A 12,765-nucleotide genomic window follows, 5' to 3' on the forward strand; every position below is an offset into this window, starting at 1 on the left:
TGTGGCAGCATCTTTTTCTTTCCCAAAAACGGTAACACTAATTTTATATTCAACAAATTGCGCGATTTTTGTTGATGGTTTTTACTTCTTTCATCTTTACAAAGCTCTTTACAATAAACCTTCTCGTACCCCTGAACCATGGATTTTAATAGTGGTACCTACGACCAAAAAATACTTCAATTTTACAGCAGCACAACTTTCAGCAGAACGTAAGTGTTATTTATTTTGTTTAGAAGATAGCGTCCCAATAACTAATAATTTTTTTTTATAGGCGAACACATTGTACAGGATATTATTAAGAAGGGCATTGCTCAAATTATTGAAAGAATAAAGACCCCTGCGACATCTGATTTATTGGAGTCCCAACGGGAAACAGTAGAGCATCGTTTCCAAGCGTCTGCCGCCAAAGGGCTAAAAGTACTAAGAGAATTGGACAAAAAGGTGTTCCATGTTCCACCACATGTCCTTCATCCTGAGCACATGTTTTTCGAAAATCAGTTTACCAGCGAAGAGGAGGATCAAAAGACAGCTCGGCTGGAGGAGTTAAAGGCGAAATACCGAGAGGTAAAGTTTTAACCTATTTGATTAATGGAATTACTTTTAGTGCATTATTTTTAGAATGCGGCTATGCTAGCGCATTTAAAAATAGAGGAAGAAAAATACGCCGCAATGGAGGATCTTATCCAGAAGGAGATGGAAATGCATGACCGCGTCCACAAAAACTGCTCATCACTAAATGTTACCAAGATGAAGGAGTACTGCTCCCAAATCGCTGGCCAACTAGAAAAGTCAAATGAAAACTTAAAAAACAAAAAATAAGATTAAACATCTTTATTTTTTATTGTAATTCTCTTTTTAATTCCTGTTTAAAACCCAAGAAAATATATTTTTGAAAATGTTAACGGTTATTCCATAATGATATTTCCCTTGTTAAAACATGGTCAAAAGATTTCCATAATTTAAATTTTATTTTATTTTTAAATTTTATCTTTCTTAAAACTCAATCTATTTTTTCTAATTGGTTAAACTAAGATTGTTTATAGACCTTTTTTACCTCTTTTGGCAACGGCAACCAAGCAACGGTCGCTGTTTGAAATTTCAAATGCTTTGTTTTCAAACAGAAAACAACCCGGCTTAAAACATTCAAAGCAATTGGCATAAAACCGACACAACCCACCTTATATGTTACATTCCAATTCATATATTTTAATATAATAACCGGAAAATGGGAGATGGTCAGGAGCCCTGCAGGCAACTGCTTCCGCGCGCGATCTTCGGGATCAACGGAAAAGTGGAGAACGGAGTTCGTCAGCATCCGGTCACGGGATCCATTATCTTTGCACTTGGCAATAAAATAGGTATCGCTGACTACAAGAAGAACACCCAGGAGTTTGTGGCCGGACATACAAACACCATATCATGTCTGGATCTGAGCAAGAGTGGAAAATACATGGCCTCGGGTCAGATAAATCATATGGGATTCCGGGGCTATGTGATCATCTGGGATTATGATCAGCGCAAGGAGATCGCCCGGCACGATCTTCACAAGGTCTCGGTGCAGGCCATATGCTTCACTGCCGAGGATCGCTGTGTGGTGTCCATCGGAGGTGTGGATGATGGATCCGTTATTGTGTTCGATATGGAGGCATTGTGAGTGCAACGTCTTAAACTTTATTTGCCGTTTAATGACTTCTTTTATTTGTCCAGTTCCCCCATTTGCCAAACACCCGCATCGAGGGCTATATCCGGAAACGCCTTGACAGTTCGGCCTATGCACAACAATCCATACTTTTTTGTGACCGCCGGAGATCGTCATCTTCGCCTGTGGAGCATCCTGCGGGAAGAGAAGAAACTTTATGTACAAGATGTTCTGATGGCCAGCAAGTCACGTGTTTTTTACTGCGCCCGCATTGATAAGAGCGATGAGTTTGCCTATTTGGGCACTGGAACTGGTGACATTGTAAAGATCGTACTCAACTGTTGTGATCGCGATCATGTGAGCAAGCAAGGATCCACCAGTTGCATCCTGGGAGCCTTTGGCACTCACAATCCACGAAAGCCAACTGGCAGAGATTGCAATCGCTATGTGAATGGTGTGCGTGCCTTGTATGTCCTCGAGGGAGGACGTTTACTCATCGGAGCTGGAAATGGAGATATTGAGCTGGTGGAGGAGCGTACTGATGTGCCGCTTATAAACTTCAGGGATTATCCGGGTCCTACATGGCCATACCTACGCACTCTAAAGAAGACTCATGTTTCAGGGAGAATTTCATCTTTCGTTCGTTCCAAACCAGAAATGTTCTACATATGCACGGACACCAATGAGATCTATGGACTGAATATCAAGACATGGGTTCTTAAATTGCTGAGAACATGCCACACCAAGTCGGTCTACTGCATCACTTTTCCAAAGTGAGTCGAATGTTTTATTTGTTGTATCATTTTAACAATGGAATACTTAATCTTAGGAACTACGCTGGTGTTTTTGCCACTTCTGGCAAGGAGTGCATTCGCATCTGGTCTTCTGGACGCAAACAAGAGCTACTTCGCATCATGGTTTACAATTTCAACTGCGCTTGTGTTCGTTTTACCCACGATGGCACCAGTATTGTCTCCGTTTGGAATGATGGAATCATTCGGGCCTTTACTCCCATCACCGGAAGACTCATCTATGCTATTCCAAATGCGCATAATAAGGGTGAATATATGGATTTTATTTATAAAGAATTTATTTATAACTAATCTTTTGTATGTAATACCAGGTTGCAGTGCTTTGGCAGTGGCTTCTACTGGCCGCCTTATTGTCACGGGTGGAATCGAAGGACAAGTCAGGGTGTGGAAGATCGATCCTTATCGCCAGGACCTCGTGGGCGTCCTAAAAGATCATTCAGGACCTATAACCTCGCTGGACATCAACTATCTAGACACGGAAGTAATCTCCGCCTGCACCGATGGCTCTTGTGTGATCTGGGATATAAAGTGAGTCGGAAACAACAACTTTTATATATGTTATTTATTAAAAATAAATTTTAATCCTCAAGACGCATGACTCGCAAGCAAGTGGTGACGGCCAACACTCAGTTCATGTCCGCATCCTACTTTCCCACAGGAGTGCAAGTAATCACTTGTGGATCGGATGGCAGAATCATTTATTGGATGGTTTACAATGGAGCCCTGATCCGGGAACTAACTGCCTCCAAAAAGTCATCGGTTAACTGCTTGGCCATAAACGAAACTGGGGACTACTTCATCAGCGTGGGCAGCGATCTACAGGTGAAACTCTGGGACTACAACAGTGGTGCCGTGGTGGGATTGGGCTCGGAGCACGCCTCCTCCGTGATCAGTTGTGCCTACAGTCCCTGCATGACCATGTTCGTCACTGGCAGCACGGACGGATCGCTAATCATCTGGGATGTTCCTCGGGACTTCTGGGGCAGACCCAATCCGCCGGATGCAACCAGATATTCGTTGCCCAAGACGGCGTCCAAATCCAAGCTGGCTGATGTGCCGGCCAGAGTAAATTCTGGGACCAATTTGAAGACTCCCAAAGGGGAGAACATTGACGGATTGCTGAAGGCCACTCCCAAGGACGATCTCTGCTGCGTGGAGTGCCCGCCGTGCGCCAAAAAGGACGCCAAAGCTGCTGATCCGTACGCCGAGTGCGGGATTGTTCCGGACGTAAGGAAGTGCTGAGCTTTATTTGTTCAAGTTAGTTTTATGTCGTAAAATAAATGCAGTTTATCATCTGTCAGCTGGGCTTGTGTTTTATAATATTAGAATATAAAATTATAATTTATATTTTAATTAATTTTCTACTTCTATTTACTCCATATAAATAAATAAAAAAAATGTAATAAAATTTAAAAAATTAATTTCAAATTTATACCGTTTCTCGCCAAAGTGTGACCGTATCGCGAACTGGTGTAGAGGCGCAGGTTGCGCGGTGGTCACACGGCGCTACTATTGGCTGGTTGTTATTGTTGTTTTTCCACTCCTCGGAAACTTAACCGCGTTCGGGTGGGTGGCTAGTGGTAGTGTTTGGTTTTTTATTGTTGTTCGTTCCGTCGCCGCGAAAAGTCAGATTCCCCGGTCTGCTCTGCCAGAAAAAAGCACGCGACACTCTCGCCGGAAAGGAAAAGCGAAAACGGAAAGGAGAACCGAACAGCAACAGCAAAACAAAACGGAAAACACGAAAAGCGGTGCAATGAAGGTCTGCTGCATTGGCGCTGGATATGTTGGGGGTCCAACTTGCGCGGTTATGGCGCTCAAGTGCCCCGATATCGTGATAACCCTGGTGGACAAGAGCTCCGAGCGGATTGCCCAGTGGAATTCGGATAAATTGCCCATTTACGAGGTTCGTTCATTTTTTCGATTCACGTCTGTATGTACATAGGAAGTGTGTCTGATTGTGTATGTGCGCCTGTGGGAGAGAGAAAGAGCATTACTTTTAGTCGTGTGCGTGTGTGTTTGTGCTCACGCCTTGGCCTTGCAGTTTTTTTTTTGTCTTTTGGGGTTTCCACTAATCCTAAACAAACAAAACATCAATCAATCCCGAGATCCATCGAGAAGTACCTCAAAACGTCGATGACCGCTCATGCCCAAGTCTGTGAAACCTCCTCCCCCCTCAAAAATAAACCAGTTCCCATCCACAGAAAAAATTTCACATCCAAGCAGTGATTTTTTGACTAAGAAAAGTCAGAAGATAGAATTACATCTAAAGAAGTGTTAAAAATGTTTGCATTGTTTTTAAAATCATGTATACATTGGCTTAACGTAATCTTTGACTTTTTCGTGACTAATCGACATTTTTGATAACAAAATAAATATTAAAAATGCATGCTTTCTTTATCATCTTTTTGGTAAAGTTTTTAAAAAATAAAAATAGAGATTTTTCTCTCTCTGTAGTCATTCTTCACTTGAACATCGGTGCGTGTTTGGCATTTTACTAGACTCTCAGGTGTTTAACGCACTTGGCCCACAACAAGGTCAATGGTCAGTCCTAATGTTACGGCCATTAGTCATTGAAAACTGACTATAAAAACCCGTAGAGACATATGATTGCTGAAATATGATTCGTGGCGGAAAACAAGCGTGGGAATCGATTTTACTTTCCAGACTGCGTGACCATTATAATGCCAGCAGGCCTCGATTCCAGATATTAAATGCGCCACGAAGCCATAAGGTGTAAGCCGATTGCCGGCAGATTTCAGTACGTCACATACATTAGTGTATATTCTGTCTTTCTCCATTTCGACTGGCGCATTTCCGTCCTGGCATCCGTCTGCCCCCATTCTTTATACTCTGTATACTCGGCTCCCCGCTCTTCTTATCGGGTCTGCGCCAGAACAGAGTCTCGGGTCCGCGATAAGCTCGCTGGGCAGGGCTCACATTAGTTGGAAATCGTCCAATTACCCACGTTCCGGCAAACACCCAGTATCTCTGGGGAAATAACGCAAATTTTTATTCACAAACACCCAAACACAGTCAGTTGAACAATCACTATCTGTCCAAATGTTGGTAATAGAAGATTTGGGTTGACGTTTACATTAACTTCCGGTTCACCGAACCTTTGTTATGGTCTGGAATCCATTAAATAGTACTTTGCATAATGGAACATATTTTCAGTTTTATCAGTATCAACTAATTGTTTTTTTGGTAATTGAAAGATTGGACTAATGCTTTAAGGGAAAGACTAGAGAAATACTTTGTATTTATCATGAAGGTAATAAAGTGTCTTTAATAATGTACTGTCAGTACTTTGTTAAAGTAGCCAAAAGTAAATCTTTTCTTAATTAACTCGCAAAAGATAAGATTTCACTTAAAGAAGTCCTACTGTTGTAGATACTATATGATATATTATGCACACGAGAGAGATGGGCAAAAACACGGCATTGAGTGCGCTCGTACCCGCAGAGCTGTCTAACAGACATTCCACTCTTCTTATTGATATTCACTTACCAAGATTGCATCACCAGCAAACATCATGGTCATAACGTGGAGTACTGTAATGCAATTTGCTAGAAACATCAATGCGACCTTGTCAACAACATCCTCTTGTTTTGCATTTGCACAATTGGCTATTGACACTGTTGGTTGCCGTCTGTTGCCAATATTTTCTCGTTAGTGTACTCACTAAAGTCCTCTTCATTTTGTAGCAAACCGCAAAAACTTATCAGTCAATAACATGATAGCAGCCCAGACAACATATTTATAGAAACTGTCCCCGAATAACATCTCCTTTTGATATTCTCTTTCCTCTTTTGATAAATGTTGATAAATTAATTTCAGAGATAGATCAGCGTTTGTTCTGGTATTCAAATTCGTTGTTGGTGATTCTCAGATTTCATAAGAAAGCCAAAAAGAAAGACAGGCATTAACACCTGCCTCCGAGAAATTCACATAAATACGTATGCAAATTTGACTGCTCACAAAACGAGTTCAATGAACATTCAAATCGAATCAGAAACGGAAATGAGTCTGGCTGAAAGCACTGAATGAACGGGGTAATAAAGAATTCGTGCGAATATTGCATAAGCGTGAGTAGTCATGGGAAGACCCTATCCTATAATTTTTATATTAATCACTAAACGCTCCAAAGTGGACCACTCAAAGTGCTATTTCAGCACGTAAACATCACCGTAGCGGGGTTAATTGGGAGATAGCTTTCATAGGAAACTGAATCGGATAAGGCTAACGTACTAACATTTACGAAAGGGGTGTAATCTTATCGGGTAATGAAGTAGGAACGTCACCAGCGGCTTTGGGAGTGGGTCGTGATTGGCATTGCTGAGGAGAAAACAGAAAACTAGGGCAACAGCACAATACAATTTTTAAAGTATTATAATGAGCTTTGCCTGCTTTTTTTCCAGCCCGGTCTGGATGAAGTGGTGAAGAAGTGCCGCAATGTGAATCTCTTCTTCTCCACGGACATCGAGACGGCCATCAAGGAGGCGGACCTTATCTTCATCTCGGTGAACACGCCTACAAAAACATGCGGCAATGGCAAGGGTACGTATTAATAATGCAAATATTTACTTGTTCGGAGGAGCGGAGGAATACATTACACGTTATAGTCCAGGTTTTTGCTTAAACACTAAAACCTGTCGATCATAATAACTAATAATTTGCACTAAGTGCTCCATAAAAATGTTTGATGTGGCACTTCAGACCAGGTTTCTGTTTTAAGACCAAAACGCTTTGATCATAATAACTTATAATTTGTGTTGCCTGCTAAATAAAGCTTAAAGCCTTGTTATTAGCAAAGCATATTTATAAATGCTTTCATTTAATTAATTATATTGTAAACATGAATAGAAAACAAAATTATATAAATAATGAAGTTATAATAATTCAGTCAGAAAAATGTTAATTAAAGTGTGGGTATTCGAATGGTATTTTTACTCCTTTGATCCATTACTTATTTATTATTATTTTTAATCCTTAGGTCGAGCGGCGGACCTCAAGTACGTGGAGAGTGCCGCCCGAATGATCGCCGAGATCGCGCAGTCCAACAAGATCGTGGTGGAGAAGAGCACGGTGCCCGTTCGAGCGGCGGAGAGCATCATGCACATCCTGCGGGCGAACCAGAAACCCGGCATCCACTACGACATCCTGTCCAATCCCGAGTTCCTGGCCGAGGGCACCGCCATTAACGACCTCCTGAACGCGGATCGCGTGCTAATCGGCGGCGAGGAAACTCCGGAGGGTCATCAGGCGGTGGAGAAGCTGTCGTGGATCTACGAGCACTGGATACCCAAGCAGAACATCCTCACCACGAACACGTGGAGCAGTGAGCTCTCCAAACTGGCGGCAAATGCTTTTCTGGCCCAGCGCATCTCCAGCATTAATTCGTTGTCAGCAGTTTGCGAGGCAACTGGAGCAGATGTTTCCGAGGTGGCGAGGGCCGTGGGCCTGGATTCCCGCATCGGTTCCAAGTTCCTGCAGGCCTCCGTGGGTTTCGGTGGCAGCTGCTTCCAGAAGGACATCCTCAATCTGATCTACATCTGCGAGAACCTCAATCTGCCGGAGGTGGCTGCCTATTGGCAGCAGGTGATCGACATGAACGAGTACCAAAAGCGGCGATTCTCGCAGAAGATCATCGAGAGCTTATTCAATACCGTTTCGGACAAGAGGATAGCCATTTTGGGCTTCGCCTTCAAGAAGAACACGGGTGATACCCGCGAAACAGCAGCCATAACCGTGTGCCAAACGCTTTTGGAGGAGGGCGCCGCCCTGGATATTTACGATCCCAAAGTGGAACCCGAGCAGATCATCGACGACCTCACGCATCCGAGTGTCACGGAATCCCCGGAGAAGGTGAAGAAGGCGGTGCAGATCCACAGTGATCCCTACAGTGCAGTTCGAGCCACCCATGCCTTGGTCATCTGCACGGAGTGGGATGAGTTCGTGGATCTGGACTTCAAGCGCATCTACCAGTCGATGATGAAGCCGGCGTACATCTTCGATGGACGAAAGATTCTCGATCACGAGAGGTTGCAGCAGATCGGTTTCCATGTGCAGACCATCGGCAAGAAGTACCAGCGCGCTGGATTGCTCCGCTCCTGGGGAATTGTGCCGCAGCTTTAGGCACGAAGGGAGACGGAGGTGGTGGCATTTACACTTAAAGTTGGCGAAATTTCCAGTATTTGCGAGACTAAATTGTAAATATCCGTATCTGTTTCTGTATCTTAGTGTGTCTTAGATTGGGTCGGTTGCCATTGGAAATTAAATACCTTAAAGTTATTCTATCAGTTTGACTCCATTTAAGTTTAAATTTAATGAGAAAAAGTATATAATAATACAATTTTAGATTGACGTGGTCATTTCCTAAGAAGTAACATGAGAAAATAATCAAAAGCTAAAATTTTATTAACTTTAATTACTAATTTTGACTGTATATAATTGGAATTCATTTATCTGAAGATTAATCATTACCATTGAATTTGAAATTATCTGTAGATTAATTTTTGCATCATACATTTTTAAAGCTATTCCAATATCGACCCAGTCTAATGTGTGTTTTTAAATAGTTAAAGTATTGAGCTAGGCACGCCCGAGAGGGAAACCTCGAACCGTATTTGTATTCATATTCCTATTCCTATTCCCGTGCCGATCCGCCACTCGTGGATCGGTAGTTGCAATATAAGCCCCAGCAGGAAAATCCTCTCCTGCGGTGGTACAATAAAAACTAGCATTTACACGAGAACATGTAAATTTTATAAAAATAACAACAAAGCGTTTAATTGAGGGTTCTTTCAGAAGGGTATCCTCTTGACTATTTGCCTGTACCAAAGGAAGGAAGTGGCTGCCGACAGGCTGAACCAGGTGATCAGGTAGGAGAGGTGATCGTTGCGCAGGGTGACTCGCGTTTGGCCACCTATGGGACCATTCTTGGCCGCCTGGGCATCGTAGATGGCATCCAGAAAGACCGGAGCAGCTCCTGTGGCGCCGCACATGCGTGGCAGGTCGCGATACAGATAGATATTGCCTTTGTGATCAGGTGTGAACTGCGGACGCGCTTCGCCTTTGCGCACCACGGCTGTCAGTTCTACTTCTGACTGCTGTTGACCCAGAGAGCGCGTTTCTGGATCCACCTGCTTGCGGGAAACCCATCCTCGATTGACCAGGACTATGTCGCTGCGGGAAATGGTTAATTTATACAGGATTTAACTGGTTTCTAACAGAGGTTAACTTACTCCCTATCTGCCAGCTGAAATGGGGTAACAATTAGATAACCATTGCCTGAATCTCGTTGAGAGAAGAGTCCTCCTTGCGTTTCCACACCATCAGGGCGTATAAGTGATCTCGGACCCATACGCAATTCCTTTTCGTGCAGAAAACGTCCGCGAATTTTCACCATCCGATACTCCATTTGAGAGAGGTCGCTGAGACTAGAAGAATAACTAATTTTAGTAAGAGGAAACATTACTAAACAGCTAGAAAGCCTACTCATCGGGTAAAGCCACAGGTTCTGCGCTGAGTTGTTTATTAAGATCCTTTATCAGCTGCTCCTTCCAAATTTTTCGTTTCACTTGCCAGCAGCCCAAACCAAAAGTGGTGGCGGGTATAAGCTAGGGAATAAATTGTGACAAAAAGTTAATATACTTATCAAGATTTAGAACTGTGTTTTTACTTACCAAAAGAAACCATCCCAATGGAGCAATCTTTTCCTTGTCTTTTGCCGCCTTAGTGGGAATACTGGTTGTCCAATCCACCGGTGATCGTTGTTGTGTCATCTTTCTAGTAACTAATTTCTGATTGTTATTGATGCCCGGGTTCCGAGATAGTAGTTGCATATTTAAGGCCACTGGCCGGTACATTTGAATCCCGAAACGCAGCATTTTTGTGTGTTTTTTATTCTAGTTTTTCCTATTTATTTATTTATTTACATTTCCAATTGGAAGTTGTGGGTGCCGGTATGACCGTTGCTTACTGTTACGAAGGAAGCTGTACGATACGCGGTCACACTATGTTACAGTTACAGGCTACGTTAAAATTCCAAGTTGGCAGCCCTGCTCGAACAGCTGTTTGTGGTTGTTGTCGCGTGCAATTCATTTTTATAACGATATTGTTTTTAGTGAATTTAGAGAATTATTTAAAATGCAGTGCACCCGTGCAGCTGCAAGACTGGCCAGCGGCCTAGTCAGAAGCACATGGGTAAGTTTAAATAAGTGAAATCTCTCCATTAATTTAAAAGAACGCAATGCAGTCAAACACTGCCTGCAACTCTTATATAAAGGGGTCTAAAATTTTTTATAATATTGAATTACAGGTAACACAACAGTCCTATAAACATACCCCAGCGATATTAGGAGTCTTCGAGCAGTCCTGCCGTTTGTGTTCATCCACCGGCGTTGTGGATACTCCTAATAAAACAAAACCCGGCACAGGAGCACAAGAAGAAGGAGGGATTCTGAAGAGAGTTCTAAACAAAGTGGGCTTCACACCGAACACAAAAGCGGTAAGAGAAGGAGTTTGTTTACTCGTTGTTTTCTTTATACTAATCCAGATTATCCCAATTTAGCGCCTTAAGGTGACCAGTCATCTGTTGTACGAAAGCGTGGCCGATAAAATCAACTATGTGGCTTTCTTCCGCGACTTTAATTTGCCCAATACGTTTAACTCCTGGTTTTTGGTCACTGAACTGCATGTGTGGCTTCTCCTGATGCGCTCCATGGCCGAGGGATCCGAAACGGGCGAGGATGGACGCTTCCTGCGCAACTGCATTGTGGAGGCGATGTGGGGAGATGTCAACACACGCGCTAAAAAGTTGGGAGTAAGTTTTGATTTGTGTTCTAAAGTGCCATTCGAAGAGGTTATATTAACTCAAATTTATATCATCCTATAGGCCCACAATCCCTCGCGCACCCGTCAGCAGATCGAGACGTTATCCGAGCAGTTCCAAGCGGCTCTCATCGCTTACGACGAGGGCATTATGTCCGATGATAAGGTTTTGGCCAGTGCCCTGTGGCGCCGGTTCTTCGAGATGAACTGCGATGATTACGCGCAAATTGAACGACTGGTGAAGTACGTCCGCCAACAGGCCGCCATGCTGGACAGTTTACCGCGCGATCAGTTTATCGTCAAGCCCAAAGTGGCCTGGCTGGATCTGGACAAGTGCAAGGTGTAATTTTAGTTTTTTCTGTTTTTAATAAAGTTGAGAGTATGTAAAGTAAAAGCTATATGACAAGATCTTCCACGGACTGGTTGCTTAAGGAACGCAGTTGGCACTTGAGCAGGAAAGCTGTTATTCTTCGCTCTGCTCGTTTTCGTTGGGGTTCCTTGAGTTGCGCGAGGACCTGGTCCATTTGAAGGAAGCTGCTCCTAGGCGAGAGTATCTGTGCTGGTTCCTGCTCCTCGTAGATGATTTCCTCCTGGATAATCTGCTCGCTGGGCTCCTCGATTATCTCTTCGATTATGAAGGTGCTGGGCTGCTGGGTAACCTCTCCATCTTCGTAGGTCTCCCAAAGGAACTGCACAGGGGTTTCCTCCTGTACGGAGCCATTCTGTTTGTTTGGGGAGTCCTTTATTTTGGACTTAGTTTTCGCTTTAATTTGTGGTTGACTATCGGCAAGGAACCGAAGGCGTTCCAGGTACGGCCAAGTGGAACCACTGGTGTCTGCCCGTCGGAACTCCTTTCGGAACTGGTAGTGCAAATTATTCCAACGCATCAGACAGAAGTCCACTGGGAATATTGCATTATATACATAGATACATATATTCATTGCAATATTTTTCTTGGGTAACTCACCATCACAACCCATCAACTCGGCAATCCTGGCCCAAATATCCGTTTTTGCCTTCATCGCATCGTAATTTGAAAGCCCAGATCTTTTATAAAGAACAGGATTGGGTTCCACTAGATCGATCAGCTTAAAATCAAAGGGTCTGTTTTTCTTGTAACTGGTTCGCATTGTTTATAGCTAATTATAGTTAATCAATTATTAAATGTAAGTGGCCAATACGTTTAGAGTTGTTTACTTTCAGCCTAATAATATTGATCCCTTGTTTCGAGCCATGTTTGTTTACTTTATAAAGTACAGTAACAACCTGTCTTAACGATCAAAAAATTTTGGGTGAATAATCGAAAGCAAAAAACCAAAAAACATAAATAAAATAAACATTAAGCTTAGAGAATACAAAAAAGGTTCCAGCCGGTTCTAGAATGTTCCAGGTTTAATATAAAAAGGCTGAAAATTGTGTATAGTACATAAATGAATTACTGCGAAACTTAAAAAAAGTTATTTTGTTCCTCCAAGCTTGTGT

At 42.9% G+C, this 12,765-nt stretch overlaps 6 protein-coding genes across 7 annotated transcripts; 4 read left to right on the top strand and 2 right to left on the bottom strand.

Annotated features, from left to right (window-relative positions):
• Window positions 1-27: 27 nt before the first annotated feature.
• LOC108093239 lies at window positions 28-902 on the top strand. The gene is given in 4 exon segments (XM_017193214.2): window positions 28-168; window positions 170-209; window positions 272-564; window positions 619-902. Coding segments are annotated over 4 exon segments (564 nt in total). The 5' UTR covers window positions 28-138; the 3' UTR covers window positions 820-902.
• Window positions 903-992: 90 nt separating this feature from the next.
• Window positions 993-3,751, top strand: LOC108093238 (cilia- and flagella-associated protein 52). Its single transcript, XM_017193212.1, has 5 exons — window positions 993-1,650; window positions 1,708-2,412; window positions 2,469-2,698; window positions 2,763-2,979; window positions 3,042-3,751. The coding sequence occupies exons 1-5, from the start codon at window positions 1,226-1,228 to the stop codon at window positions 3,691-3,693; spliced, it is 2,229 nt and encodes a 742-aa protein (XP_017048701.1). The 5' UTR covers window positions 993-1,225; the 3' UTR covers window positions 3,694-3,751.
• Window positions 3,752-3,975: 224 nt separating this feature from the next.
• Window positions 3,976-9,224, top strand: LOC108093078 (UDP-glucose 6-dehydrogenase). The gene is made up of 3 exons (XM_017192999.2): window positions 3,976-4,354; window positions 6,870-7,008; window positions 7,445-9,224. The coding sequence occupies exons 1-3, from the start codon at window positions 4,205-4,207 to the stop codon at window positions 8,584-8,586; spliced, it is 1,431 nt and encodes a 476-aa protein (XP_017048488.1). The 5' UTR covers window positions 3,976-4,204; the 3' UTR covers window positions 8,587-9,224.
• Window positions 9,210-10,443, bottom strand: LOC108093079 (SURF1-like protein). The gene is made up of 4 exons (XM_017193000.1): window positions 10,137-10,443; window positions 9,949-10,070; window positions 9,696-9,890; window positions 9,210-9,636 (listed from the first exon to the last, which is right to left on the bottom strand). The coding sequence occupies exons 1-4, from the start codon at window positions 10,338-10,340 to the stop codon at window positions 9,255-9,257; spliced, it is 903 nt and encodes a 300-aa protein (XP_017048489.1). The 5' UTR covers window positions 10,341-10,443; the 3' UTR covers window positions 9,210-9,254.
• Window positions 10,444-10,496: 53 nt separating this feature from the next.
• LOC108093080 (ubiquinol-cytochrome-c reductase complex assembly factor 1) lies at window positions 10,497-11,677 on the top strand. Its single transcript, XM_017193001.2, has 4 exons — window positions 10,497-10,656; window positions 10,772-10,960; window positions 11,024-11,275; window positions 11,348-11,677. Exons 1-4 carry the CDS (start codon window positions 10,600-10,602, stop codon window positions 11,627-11,629), a joined length of 780 nt encoding a protein of 259 aa, XP_017048490.1. The 5' UTR covers window positions 10,497-10,599; the 3' UTR covers window positions 11,630-11,677.
• Window position 11,678: 1 nt separating this feature from the next.
• LOC108093081 lies at window positions 11,679-12,544 on the bottom strand. 2 transcript variants are annotated; one of them, XM_017193003.2, is made up of 3 exons: window positions 12,481-12,522; window positions 12,251-12,422; window positions 11,679-12,184 (listed from the first exon to the last, which is right to left on the bottom strand). In XM_017193003.2, exons 2-3 carry the CDS (start codon window positions 12,411-12,413, stop codon window positions 11,679-11,681), a joined length of 669 nt encoding a protein of 222 aa, XP_017048492.1. In that variant the 5' UTR covers window positions 12,414-12,422; window positions 12,481-12,522. The 2 variants fall into 2 exon arrangements, with proteins under 2 accessions (XP_017048492.1, XP_017048491.1); XM_017193002.2 differs by having other exon boundaries at window positions 12,251-12,544.
• Between the last annotated feature and the right edge of the window lie 221 nt (window positions 12,545-12,765).

The sequence above is a fragment of the Drosophila ficusphila genome, unplaced genomic scaffold (genome assembly GCF_018152265.1).
Source record: "Drosophila ficusphila isolate 14025-0441.05 unplaced genomic scaffold, ASM1815226v1 contig_106, whole genome shotgun sequence".
NCBI classification, from domain to species: Eukaryota; Metazoa; Arthropoda; class Insecta; order Diptera; family Drosophilidae; genus Drosophila; species Drosophila ficusphila.